This window comes from Olea europaea, unplaced genomic scaffold (assembly GCF_002742605.1).
Source record: "Olea europaea var. sylvestris unplaced genomic scaffold, O_europaea_v1 scaffold3017, whole genome shotgun sequence".
NCBI lineage: Eukaryota > Viridiplantae > Streptophyta > Magnoliopsida > Lamiales > Oleaceae > Olea > Olea europaea.
In genome coordinates, this window is record NW_019248837.1 from 9,279 (window position 1) to 22,773 (window position 13,495).

Sequence of the window (13,495 nt, forward strand, 5' to 3'; positions counted from 1 at the left end):
TTTAGAAAGTCCTCATGCAATAGACTTTCACATTCCTACATCAAAGATAAATTCAAACTGGGGAGAGATGTGTTAGTCCTCACTAACTCACTCTCAAGCTCACATTTTTCTGCATAGAGGCTCACTTTAGCATTTTCTCTACTATCCTTTTGTCTTTCTTTTGTTTTTCTCTCATCACTACCCCCTCTGTCCTTCAAGATCATGGCTCGTTTGTTTGGACATTGAAAAGCAACGTGTCCTATTCCCAAACATTTGAAACACTTTATATCCCTACTCCTGGATTGTTGTGGTTCCGCTTTTGATGCAGTCTTGCTAGCATTGTCATCCTTTTCCCTAGATGATTCAATTTTGTTGTTGAGAACAGCCCCAACAACCTTCTCTTCATCCCACCTAGACCTCAAAGATGAATCGGGCCTTTGTTGATTCCTAGCTCCCCTTTTCTCTTCAACTGCTTTTTCATTTTCATAGCCAAGTGAAACATGTCTTCTAACTCCACATAGTGCTGCAACTCCACTACATTGGCAATATCCCGATTCAACCCATTCAAGAATCGTGCCATGGTGGCTTCTCGGTCCTCTTCCACATTCGCCCTAATCATCAATATCTCCACCTCCTTGTGATAATCTTCGACACTCTTCGATCCTTGATATAGACTCTGCAACTTTTAATGGAGTTCCCTATAGTAGTGACAAGGCACAAACCGTTTTCTCATCACCGCTTTCAACTCATCCCAAGTAGTTATCGGTCTCTCCCTATTCCTTCTCCTTGATGTTACCACTTGATCCCACCAAGTTATGGCAAAATCAGTGAATTCAAGGACTGTAAACTTCACCTTCCTATCCTCCGAATAGTTATGGTATTCAAAAGTTAGCGCCACATTTTTCTCCCACTCTAAATAAGCCTCTAAATCATTCCTACCCCTAAACGTTGGGATGGACATTTTTATGTTGCCCATACCTCCATCACTATAGCCTCCAACGTTATATCTATACCTTCTTTCAAACCTACTACCTCTATTCCTCAATCTTCCCATCTCAACTTCTTCAAATTCATCCTCATCCCACTCACTACCATACCTAATTGGCCTCCTAGCATGTGGTATGTCTACCCATTGACCCCGGCTAATGTTTGTAACCGTCGGTCTAGCCTGTCCAACCTATTCTCCACATTAATTAGCACGAGTTCAAACCGCTGCATCATATCATCCGCCATGTTATTTTGATTTCCCATCCTGGTCGGAGTGGATCCTTTCCGTTTTGACATTTTCACAATTTTATTTTATTCTTTCTGTCTCACAAAATTTTTTTTTTTCACTTGGAAATTCACTCAATTTTGGCTTTTACCCTCAGTTGATCTCACCATTAAGCCTTTTACCACTCAAGCTTTTCTCCAAAAGCGCTTTAAGAACAATCAAAACTCAACTTGGAGTTATTCTCGTCGAATTCAAACCAAGTGAGATTCTCTAACCTTAAAGACTCAAGACAAAATTTTGAATTGGACTCAACGAATGCCAAAAAATTTTGGAAATTATTATTATTTTAAATAGTGATGGAACAGTACCTTGAACAGTAAAAAAAATTGTACTCTGAAACTCAACAACGAAGAACGCGAAAAATTAAGCACAAAGACTCAAACAAAATTAAAAATGATATAACCTTAACTTATTAGAGTCCAAGCTCTGATACCACCTGATGTGAACTCGGGTAACTAAATTGTTGTTAAACCCACAACCAAATTGAGATCGGATCCCAAGAAAGCCAACAATCAAGGTTTAAAATCTAATTTATAAATTACGATCTAGGCAACCAATAGTATATTAAACTATTGGCCTCTTAACCAAGAAAATCTATAAATCTCACCTGGATTATGGAATTGACACAAGAATTTGATGAATCAAGCAACCCAACAATAACGGCGCTATGAAGGACCTCTTGATTACGCAACTAATTGAATCGCACCGGAAATTTGAAAACCACAAGATTAATAATCTTGATAAATTCGATTTGTTCAATCCAGAACAAAGAATTGGAAGCAAAGCCTCACGATTTTATTTCTTCAATACCAAAGTTTTCCAAACATTCATCAAATTCTTGATAATTGGTTGCACTTCCCAGGTCATATCAGAACTTGATGCAAGATTCATCATCTTCTCTACATCTTAATTCAAAACTCAACGATGTGCTCAATGTAAATCTTTAGTTTTTCTTCCATTATTATTAATAGCTAAATTTAATATTAGGGCGTATTATATAATATTTTGAGACCCTTTATTTATTTTATTCAAGATTCTTGTTATTCTATCTTTCACGTGTTGATTTTACCATGAGTTTAACGTATTGAATTACTTGATCACTAATTTGATGATTTTGTGAATCTTTTATGAATCGAGAGGTGAGTTTAGGATTTAGACCATATAATAAAACCTGATAAATTTGTATAATGTCTAGAGATACATATACTAATTATTACGATCATGTATGAATTCTTAGAACAAATGTTTCATTTAACTAAACTTGATTTGCATAGAGATATGGAATTGAGTCAATTAAATAGGCTCAATGAGAACTCGAAAGGGGTACATTAAATGTAATAGACAATGTTTTGAAAATCGGCCCAGATGTTGACTGGAAAAAACTAAAGGGTCAAGGGTTGAAAGATTGAATTGGGATTAAACCGGGGTCAAACCAGTTTTAATAAATAAATAAATTATATTCCAAAACAATTGACAAAATTTAGTTAATTTCAAATTAAGTTAATATGCTAGACAAAAGCGCCCATTAATGGTTAAATTTGGGTGCATTTAATTTTTATTTTATTTTATGGTGAATTGTTTAATACTTTCATAGTATTTTATTGTATTAATATAATAAAATTAAATAAAAGATCACATAAAATGGAAACAAAGAAAAGGAAATTAATCTAAAAAGATAAATCATTTACAGCTAGGGATGGCAACGAGTCGAGTCGAGCCGAGCCGGCTTGCGAGCCAAAAATCAAGGCTCGGGCTTTTTGAAGACGGGTTTTTTTGGCCCGAGCTGAGCTGAGCAAAAGCTCGGATAAAAAATCAAGGCTCGGCCCAAGCTTTCGGCTCAGGCCTTACCGAGCCAAAACAGGCCGAGCCGAGCCGGCTCGTTTTTTTCCCACTTTTTTTTCCCCTTCCCTTAAAAGACAATTGGCATCTGCCTTTACAAAGGCAGCAGCTTGCTGCCTTTCAACATTTTTTTTTTGCGAGGCAGCTCAAGCTTTTTGCGGGCCGAGCCACGGGCGGCCCAAGCCCTCGAGCCTTTTTGCCATCCCTATTTATAGCGGCAGTATTATCCCTTTTTTAAACAAAGTTATTGCCTTTTAATTTATTCATTTTTAGAATTGAAAAATTATTTACAAGAGACTGAGAGAGGACTGGGAGCCTAAAGACCTTTTTTTTTTATTCCCACATTGGAAAAAAGAGTTGATTGATATCTACCTACAAAGTACAAATATCTTTCTTGATCCCACATCGGAAACCTAAGAAAGAAGCACTGAAGATGAATTTTATAAATATGTGGGCCAAAGCAGTGCTGAAGCACGGACGTCGACAGTCAATTTCTTGGGCTGAAATTTGAAAACATTTGATAAAATAGTTAACTTAACCCGAAAAAATCGGCAAAATCGGTTACGAGTCGTTCAGTTAACGGTGTGAGTGGCTGAAATTTCGATTTTTTACCGGTTCTAATTAAAAACGGTTTAAAGCAATGACCGACCTGGATATTGGTCCGGTTCTCGATTTTTTTTTATTGAACCGACGGATCCGGTCCAATCCGATTTTCAAAACATTGGTAATAGAAGAGTTCGATCGAAAGCTACATTAGATGTGAATTGGTGATGGCAAAAAATCCGCCCCCACCCCTAACGGGTAGGCAAGGCGGGGCACCCTATCGCGGGGCATGGGGCGGGGTGGGCCGAGGATGCCTCGCCCCGTGAAGGGGAAAAAAAGAAGATTAAAAGTAATTTTATTTCTAGAGAATTCACCAGTTAAAAATTCATTTTGAATTTGTATTTTATTCTCTAATAATAACATAACTCTAAATTTTGAAAATGTAAAAAAAATAAAAATATATAAAAAAATTAAACAGGGCAAAAAGTTACCCCGCGCCGCCCTATCCATCTAAGGTAGGGCGGGGTGAGGTTTGGGAGCCAACCCCGTCCCGTTGCCATCCCTAATGTAAATCTTGGATTAAGATTTAAAGTTGATTAATATATGAAATTGTTATACTCTAATATCCATTTCATATTTGAATCTTCAATAGACTTTTATGTGCAATTTTGATATTTTCAAGTATTTAGCCCTCGTTTGAGCCATATTATTGTAAAAATGAGAATGAAAAATATAACCATTATAGGTCCCACACAAGAGATAAAAAGTCAAATATAATAATTTGATGTGATGAATAACGGTCATATTTTTTAATTTAATGAGAAAATAATGGGGATCAAACAAGGCCTTAATCAAATCAACAATTACAAAATCTTTGTTTGCTTTTGTCGAACAGTAGTTAGAAATATTAAATTGAATATTAAAGTATAGTCCTCGTGAGAACAATAATTTGGACTTAAAGGTTCATCATATTACTTGTTAGGTTTAGTGGGACCACTCAATTGCAATTGCATGAAAACAAAAATGCCTACTTTATTATTGGCCCCTGTGATTTGCTGGATGTCTAAACCTACTAATGTAGCTCATTCAATACGAATGGGAAAACACTCAGAAAAGTTTTGTCACGATTCAGCCACTTCAATAACAAATACTGATGACAAACAGAAAAATTAAATAATAAAATCACGTCAATCAAACTAACGAAGTAATGAACAGTGACAAATTTTAAGTTCAATGATCCAATTACGATAAGCTACAAATCAATAAAGGTGATTATCATTCCAATTTCTTCCCATTCGTATTTTCAACTGAGGTATAAAAAAGGAATCTTCTCCAGAGTCAAGTTTCAGGGACAATAAATTTCATATTTGTCGAAAACAACAAAAAAGGAAGAAAAAGGACAAATAAAAAAGGCCATGGTCTTTATTCCCCCAAAAATAATAATATCTTTCCTTTGCCAACAATCTCACAAAAGCTCAATGATACTTTAAATAAAATAAATTTAAGCACTTGAAGGCAGAGTGGCAGACTGATGATTTAAATATGATATAAGGAACACCTATAGATTTCCCAATTTAATAAAACTTGACTTGCATAGCTATAGCCAAGATTGGTGAGCACCAAAGATTTGGGTTCGACCTTCTACGATCTTCATGAGACACTTGCTTAGCCTCAAGGTTGGCTGGGCCGAGCCGCTTCACCAAATGGCTTCACCCGTATCATGCAGCCTGGCCAACTCACTAGTCCACAAGCCCGGTGATTTTGTCAATTCTGACACTTCATAATCAAAATTGAAAATAGCCGGAAGACATTAATATTATGATTCTTGATATATTCAGATATTCAGTGCTATATGCACGTGCGTAGGTGGCTCACGAGTCTTGGGTTGATAAATTTGTGAACTACATCTGTGTGCTATAAGGAGAAATCAGACTATTCATCACAAGTTTCTTCACACATTCTAGGAGCTTGCCAGTGGTATTCCAGGATCCTGTCTTGAAATTTTCCCAAATAGGGCTCCGAATAGCAGACGAGATCAGCTCCAAATCTATCAACCTGGGTAAAACCAATGTCGATTGGATTAGGTCCCCCATATCCAAAATCGACTTGGCACATTAACCAGACAGATTCAGACTCACTGTATACTGTTCTAGCAAGAAGTTAGGATCACAGTATTATGAGTGTTCACTAAAAGAACATTTGGTAGAGACTTGACGAACACAATTTTAATCTCATCTTTTTCTTGTATCTACGTAGTATTGTCTCACCAACATAGTGAAAATAATTCCTTACATTTGTACTTGTGCATGAAAGCATCCGAACATTTAAAATTTGTAACCAAGTTCTATCCAGAAAGACGATCGAACAATCTAATCTTAAACAAACTACAAAAATCATAGAAATAGAACACTTCCCTACACGTTTATTTTAATTTCAAAATCCATAAATAATCTTTCTTCATAGCTAAAATAAAAAGCATGGCGAATAACATTCAGCATAACTGGATTAAGAATGAGGATTTAAGTCCCGAACCTGATCACATCACTGAGCAAATCGAAGGCCATTATTACATATAACTTGAGACATTCTTGAGCCCAGGGTATTATGCCATGGCAAGACACCATTGGGATGCCAGAGCCCATAGCACGGAATAAATAATGACTCTATTTTGTTTTCCATATATAAGAGCTTGTCATAAATTATCTGAACCTGTCAGTTGAGTTGAACTGCAAGGAATTTAGAATCCATCATTTCAGTGGATGACTCGAAAGATGAGAATATGGATCCCATGTGAAACCAGGAAAACTAGATTGAGTTTGACCAGCTGCTGCCAATATCCGAACAACTGTCACCTCGCAAAATTTCCATATCCACCTCCTCCACAATCTCAAGGCATTATTTAGTTTTCACTGGGAGAAAGAGAGCATGAACTAAGGCCAAGATTAGCACCTTTACGAGAAGAGCCAGTGTAGAGCATCCAGTAGAATATTCCACTAGAAAGCAACTGAATTTATCACTTGCAAGGGGAATTCTGGGCTTTGTAGCTAATAAACATGGCATGTGACTGTACTCGGAATAGGAGCTTCCATCCAGATACCTGCTAATAGACGATTCTCGAGTGTTGAGCTCCACGTACAGACACAGCATCTCTTGGAATGCTCGGATTTTATAGTTGTGTTTGCAGAATAATTGTCTCTTGAAGCTCAAATCCAAGGAGTCCAACCTTCATACATATTGCAAAGATTGTCTATATTTGTTGCTTGCCTGATCAGAAAATCCACTTGCTCCGCAATGCTAATTTCTCTGCCAAATCCGAGAAAGAATGGTAAATCATCAACCACATTAAATTTATCAATTGGATTTAGTTAAGCATTAGACTGGAAGCAAATACCTGTTATCAATGATATCTTGACCATCTAGTTTCATCTCTACACGTCTTAAAATTGACATTGCATAAGCATTTCTACCTACAAGCCCAAACAATCATTCAGGAAGCAATGTAACACGTTTGAGAAAGGATGCAGTTCCATCCCTAGCATAGATCAGTAAGACGTTTCTTAAGACTAGATTTCTTACCACCAACTGCTCGAACACCAGATTCTGCGTTAATTAACGATGTTTCAAGAGATCCATCCTCGATCTTGTCATGGTTCAACAAAGATGCCTCGTCTTTAAGGACAAAACTCACATTGGAGATTTCCTGATTCAAAGAAAGAATGCTCGTAACAAGTGTTTTGGAGATAGATCATGACAAGAAGCCCTAGATTAAGCTTCTTTTAAGAGAGTAAATGATTACAAACCTGCATGATTTTTGGGTCTGTCTCCTCAAGTGGTGATCCGTGTGCATCAGATCCATAAGATGCAAGGTAGTGTGGTAAATCCCTGTTCTCTTTGTTATCAGAGTCACCAGAAAGGTGCTCTTTCAAGTCTAGACAACTCAAGTGATCTGCAATACTTGCCTCTGCTGATGTAACTCCGGAATCTGCGCTGCAACCACTGATGCTCTCAGGCGGAGATATCCATCCTTTATCTTGCAAAGGCGTCCCATCTAAACCAACTGAGTCTATATAATTTTCACCATCAGGTTTGTAGAAAATCTCACTCTCCTCAGTATCGTACTCGGTGTCATGACCAGCAAGATCTGCCTTTGATGAATCAATATCCTGTGACCTTACTTCCTGGCTCTCTCCTAATCCTTCAAAAGCCTGGAAAATATGTAATAACAGGCATTGTAACGTATACACCCAAAATAGATCACGCATTTAATATAAATTATGTCAATTCCATTACTTTATGAAGATTGCCAGCGTGAAGACTCGCAGCCCTTGCTAGCCCAGTCAGGATGGAGAAAAGGCCTTTAACAGACAACATGAGAGATGGAACCAAAGGCTTGAACACTTGAAGAGCTTCCTTTATCCTCATACGGTAAGACTGGATTATGGCCTGTCCATGAATGGGGGATATCTCCATTTTTGTCTCTTTTTCCCGAGTCATCGCATCAGTCATAGCAGCAACATCATTTGATAATACAGACTCAAGAGGTAGCAGGACCGAATTAGCCTATCCAAATACAAGAAACTCATAGTTATATGTTGTGTATATTTAATACCACTACCAAGTATTTCAAAGAACCAAACATAGAAAAGTAATGACGATTAAAAACATACCTTTGAAAGATCTTCCATAAGAGATAAGTGTAATGCGCTAGCCTCTTTTCCCAAACCGTGAACGTCGTGCAAATCTTCTGTGATAGCCAAGACCTAGAGAAGGTTGGTGAAGATAGTCAAGATATACATACAAGTATCTATTACACTCCCATGAAAAACTAAAAACATAATATTAATGGCATATCAATAAAAATCCTCACTTCATATAACATACGATACCTATAAGATGCAATGCTGTCACTTTTAATCTCTTTGTGAACGCATGAATATGTGTAATTGGTGGCGGCGTGAAAGGACGATGAAACAGCTAAGACCTCATATCAATATTTGTTTAACTCTTAATATATAAGTAACAAAGTCCCTTGTTGGAATACGATTGAAGTTACTGGTCCCCATCCATAACTTGAATTAGATAACTAGAATATTATAAATTCTTGTCCTCGGAAGATCTGACAGTTAGTAGATTTGACACTCATCTCTGTCCGGCTATAATTATCTGCATTTACCTGGCTATTGTTCTCTGTAACTAGTGCGTACAGATCTGGAATTCATTCTACTGCAATTAGATTCTAGAAATTTAGGAAGTTTCTTCTTAGGTTGTGCTAAGTCAATTAGTCTGTATCCAGTTCCTCAAAATTGCAGAGATCGTGCAGTTTGGAATTGTATAGATCTTCATAATTAAAGATTCTACGAATGGGCAATAAAGGGTTACTATCCATAGAAGAAGTAATATATCTCCATGTTATGATACTACATTTTGGAGAAGATATCAGCATAATCCTCATTCCATAAAGAATAGGATTTTGCTTCATAACAAAATAAGCCCTTGTTTGACACACATTATAATGAAAAAATTTGGTAAAATGCATTATGGAATAGTTTTTTTGGGGAGAATGTTTGGTTAAAAAATAAGATTTTTTTTTTTATTTACATATAATATTATTTTATTGAAGAATGTGCGGTTGAAAAGAAGAGATGTATTAAAATTTTAATGGGTGTCAAACAAGGGCTAAGGAACACAAGCCGGTCTTGGTGATCAAATTGCACGAGTAAATATGCAGCATAAGAAGAAAGATAAAGTCCTAGTTTTGCAACTAATCGTAAGCATTAAGGTAACCCCAGCCTACCTCCTGTGCAACTCCCCTTCCTTCCTACCCCCCAACAGAAAATGGAGAGAATTGAAAGCAAAAATGTAGACTTCAAAGTAAAAATGAAACACATAATTCGATACAGCCGAGTTATAACAATGTATAGCTTCCATGTGCTCAAGCATTTCTGCTACCCTTGACCATGGAAAGGTACTTAGGAAACTTGACACAGGTGAGCAAACAATTAAATATCCCATGCATATATAGCAATTCCTTTTCTCCTCCCCAAAATCAGAGTGGAAATCTCACTATCTACCATCAGTTATCCAGGATTATTACGAACATAATTGATGGTGTTAATGTAGAAGTGTGTTTCTATTAGTATATAATGTTATCAATTTACGGCTTTAAACTTCCAAGAAAGAATTTTATAAAACAGAAGACTAGCTATTATTTATCTCGATTCGAAACTGAGAACAATTCTTAGAAGTAAGTTGAATGAAACAAATTTTACCTCCTCAAGCATGGAACCACACTCAGAAGTCAAAGCACTGTGGCCTCTAATAATTCCCCCGAAAGCCGATAGTGCAACACTGGCTTCATAGGCAGAGTCCTTCATTGCAAGAAGAGTACTTTGCAAATCACCTGAAAAGGATGAAAAGGTAAGCGGAAATCTGACAACACTCACGCCCTCTTGTAACTCATCAAATTCTATATTTTTTTTTCTTTCTTAAAAAAACTCAAGCATCTTTTATTTTTAATCACGAGTGAATTTTAAGCTCATCATGAAGCTGTAAGGCCCTATCAAACAAATTAAAAGACACTAAAATAGATGCAACTTTTGAGCATTTTCCATAATGATCTCATGAAAACTAGGGAGCGCTCATCTTATAAAGAATACATATATGAACACATAGGTGTGCATCATTTGAAGTCTAATACTCTCCTTCTTTCTTAAAAAAACTCAAGCATCTTTTATTTTTAATCACGAGTGAATTTTAAGCTCATCATGAAGCTGTAAGGCCCTATCAAACAAATTAAAAGACACTAAAATAGATGCAACTTTTGAGCATTTTCCATAATGATCCCATGAAAACTAGGGAGCGCTCATCTTATAAAGAATACATATATGAACACATAGGTGTGCATCATTTGAAGTCTAATACTCTCCTTCTCATTCTATGACACTTCCTATTTTGGTGTACTACAAAGAATATCATCAAATAACAAAAGTGGAAGTATATTTTTATTTAGATTCCAAAATGCCCAATTATAGTAATAAAATGTAAAAAAATTGACACCCACATTTTCAAATTCATTTCAGAACATCAATTTGAAAATGTGGGTGTCAATTTTTTTACATTTTATTACTATAATTGGGCATTTTGGAAGGGCGAACTGAAGAATTTAATAGAATAACTGCCAAGAAGTCTTAATGTATGAAATCCTGCATATTTTATGGTGAAATTACATCATAAATTAAAATCATTCTATTTGGTATGTGATAGGTTCCTCTGATGCTGTGTTTCAACTGGAGGACTTCACGTGCTGTTGCTACTGGAATGTTGATCTTGAATGATGTATTGGAATTCAACAGAATGAAAGTAACAATTTCCAAGGCTTTCGAGAGGCCCGGTCTCTCCCAATTTTCCTAGATTTTCCCTGAATGATCATCCCAATTTCCCCCCTCTTGCATTTATAGAGAATTCCACTATTTTTTTATTACATTTTTACCCTTTCGCTAACTAACTATGGAATGCTCTAGAATAATAAATGAATAACAAACTTTGTATTAGAGGTGGAAGTCTATCATTACTCGCCTCTCATTTATAGAGAATTCCACTATTTTTTTATTACATTTTTACCCTTTCGCTAACTAACTATGGAATGCTCTAGAATAATAAATGAATAACAAACTTTGTATTAGAGGTGGAAGTCTATCATTACTCGCCTCTCCAAAGTCCACCTTGTCCTCAAGGTGGAGATTCTTGTGTTTTGAGTCGTTCATCATACACCCACACAACCTCCTTTGCAAGAAATCCAGCCATGGTCATCGTAGGAGAGGGATGTTTCGACCCTTTGAAGTGGATGGACCAATTTAGCCGAGCAACAATAACTAGTATGGTATCCAAATCAACTCCATATCCCGTCGCCTCTACCCGCAAAATGTCCAATTTTTGTAAACAATTGATAGCCGGCCGCACCGTCAATGAAAAATATCATATGGTCAAGATCAATTTGCCCCTGAAGCTTTATCATCCTTGGAAGCTCCATTTTTTCCCCATCTTCGTTTTCCATCTCTATGAAGCATATTTCCTCTAAATCTTTAGTTACCACCAACATTTGTAACCCTCGATTTTCATAATTATGGCCCACTGGTTTTTTCTCGTCATAATGAAGGCATAAACCATTTTCCATCCTCTCTTGAAGCTCCAAAATAGTAAGTTGATTTGGTGGTTGTGATTGCTTCGGCTTATTGAATTTTGGAATAATGGAAACTGATTTTAGGATTGAAAATGAAGGGGCTTGGTACGCTGACTGGGGTGAAAGATAATAAGGGCTGGAATTAACAGTTGGGCTGGAAGTGTTGGAGATAACACTTGGGTTGCTATTATTGTTCATAATGGTATATAGGCCAGAATTAGGTTGGGCCCTTTTTGGATACTTTTTTTTGGTCCACATCCTTTTGGGATAGATTCATAATTTGGCCAAAACCATGTAATTTAAGCCTGTTAACTTTAGTTCCACCCAACTGTTTCAGCCTACTGTCCACACTTACCTGCAAACCCAAGCTCTGATTTCCTTTGTCAGCGTATTCCTCACGGATGGTGATGATTGTTTTGGCCAAAATTTTCTTTTTTTTTTTTTTGATAGGTAATCAGAGAATTTTATTCCTTAAAAGAGAGTACACGGGAGGTATACAATCACTTTAAGCATGAAAGGAACAACAAGAAATTAGGTAACCCTACAACAGGATTTTTAGCCACTGCATTAAACCAAGTATACAAAGTCAAGTAAAATAATTCTCTTATCTGCTCTGTTGTCTTTGTTTGGCCTTCGAAACATCGATCGTTCCGTTCTCTCCATATGCACCATACAATGTATCCCGGGATAAGATTCCAGAGAAGTTTGCTATCCTTATCGCGAAGTTTTCTTCTCCATGCCCGCACCACGTCTTCTATACGCCTAAGTAGCACCCAATCCATTGATTGAGAAGCCAGAATACTGTTCCAAAGCACACCATCACAATGAATGAATGAATAAATGATCAATTGTCTCTCCATCCTTCTTGCACATATAGCACCACTCGGTTACATAAAATCCTTTTCGTCGAAAATTATTCACCGTTGACACCTGCCCCCTCATAACTGTCCACAATAGAAATGCTACCCGTGGAGGCAATTTACTTTGTCACACCATCTTCCAAGGTAATGAACTCTCTACGAATCCAAAAAGGGATTGAAAGTATGAGCGGACTGAAAAAATACCATCTTGAGCCAGCCTCTACCTGCTACAATCACCCTCTCCTACCCGAATTTGTATCTCATGCAGAGCGGTCAAAAACAACGAATAATCTTCCAATTCCCAATCCTGTAAACCCCTCCCAAAAGTAATATTCCAACTATAGCCCCCATTATGAATGTCAAGTACATCACCCACCATAGCAGCAGGCTCTAACGCAATGCGGTATAATGAAGGAAATCCCTCCTTTAACGGTTGATTGTCACACCAACTATCATCCCAAAATCTAATATCAGTGCCATTTCCCACCACAAAATTTAGTTTGTCCCTAAAATCACTCCATCCCCGTCGGATATACCTCCACAAACTCACTCCATAGAAGCCACGACCCCCAACCGTACACCAACCCCCTCCATCACACCATACTTTGCCCCAATGATTTCTCTCCAAAAGCTCTCCCTCTCCACTCCAAATCACCACAACCACTTGTCCAATAAAGCCTTATTAAACAAAACAAGGCTCCTCACTCCAAGCCCCCCATCCTCATAGGCAAACAAATAGTACCCCAATTAACCAAATGCATTTTCCTCTCCTCCCCTAACCCTGCCCACAAGAATTCTCTTTGAAATCTCTCTAATCTATTT

At 37.1% G+C, this 13,495-nt stretch overlaps 1 protein-coding gene across 4 annotated transcripts in view; it reads right to left on the reverse strand.

Moving 5' to 3' along the window:
• Positions 1-5,036: 5,036 nt before the first annotated feature.
• LOC111384817 overlaps positions 5,037-13,495 on the reverse strand; it is a 27,162-nt gene continuing 18,703 nt past the window's right edge. Inside the window, exons 10-17 of one of the 4 annotated variants that reach the window (XR_002700961.1) lie at positions 9,904-10,034; positions 8,302-8,394; positions 7,925-8,194; positions 7,435-7,839; positions 7,211-7,334; positions 7,026-7,101; positions 6,167-6,937; positions 5,037-5,689 (exon numbers count right to left, since the gene is read on the reverse strand). Coding sequence is in view for 1 of the 4 variants with exons in the window: in XM_023009150.1 (XP_022864918.1) it covers positions 6,838-6,937; positions 7,026-7,101; positions 7,211-7,334; positions 7,435-7,839; positions 7,925-8,194; positions 8,302-8,394; positions 9,904-10,034 (1,199 nt within the window). In the remaining 3 variants the exon portion in view is untranslated. Of the gene's footprint in view, positions 5,740-5,906; positions 6,938-7,025; positions 7,102-7,210; positions 7,335-7,434; positions 7,840-7,924; positions 8,195-8,301; positions 8,395-9,903; positions 10,035-13,495 lie in introns of those variants that run through there. The other 3 variants (XR_002700962.1, XR_002700963.1, XM_023009150.1) reach the window with 3 other exon arrangements.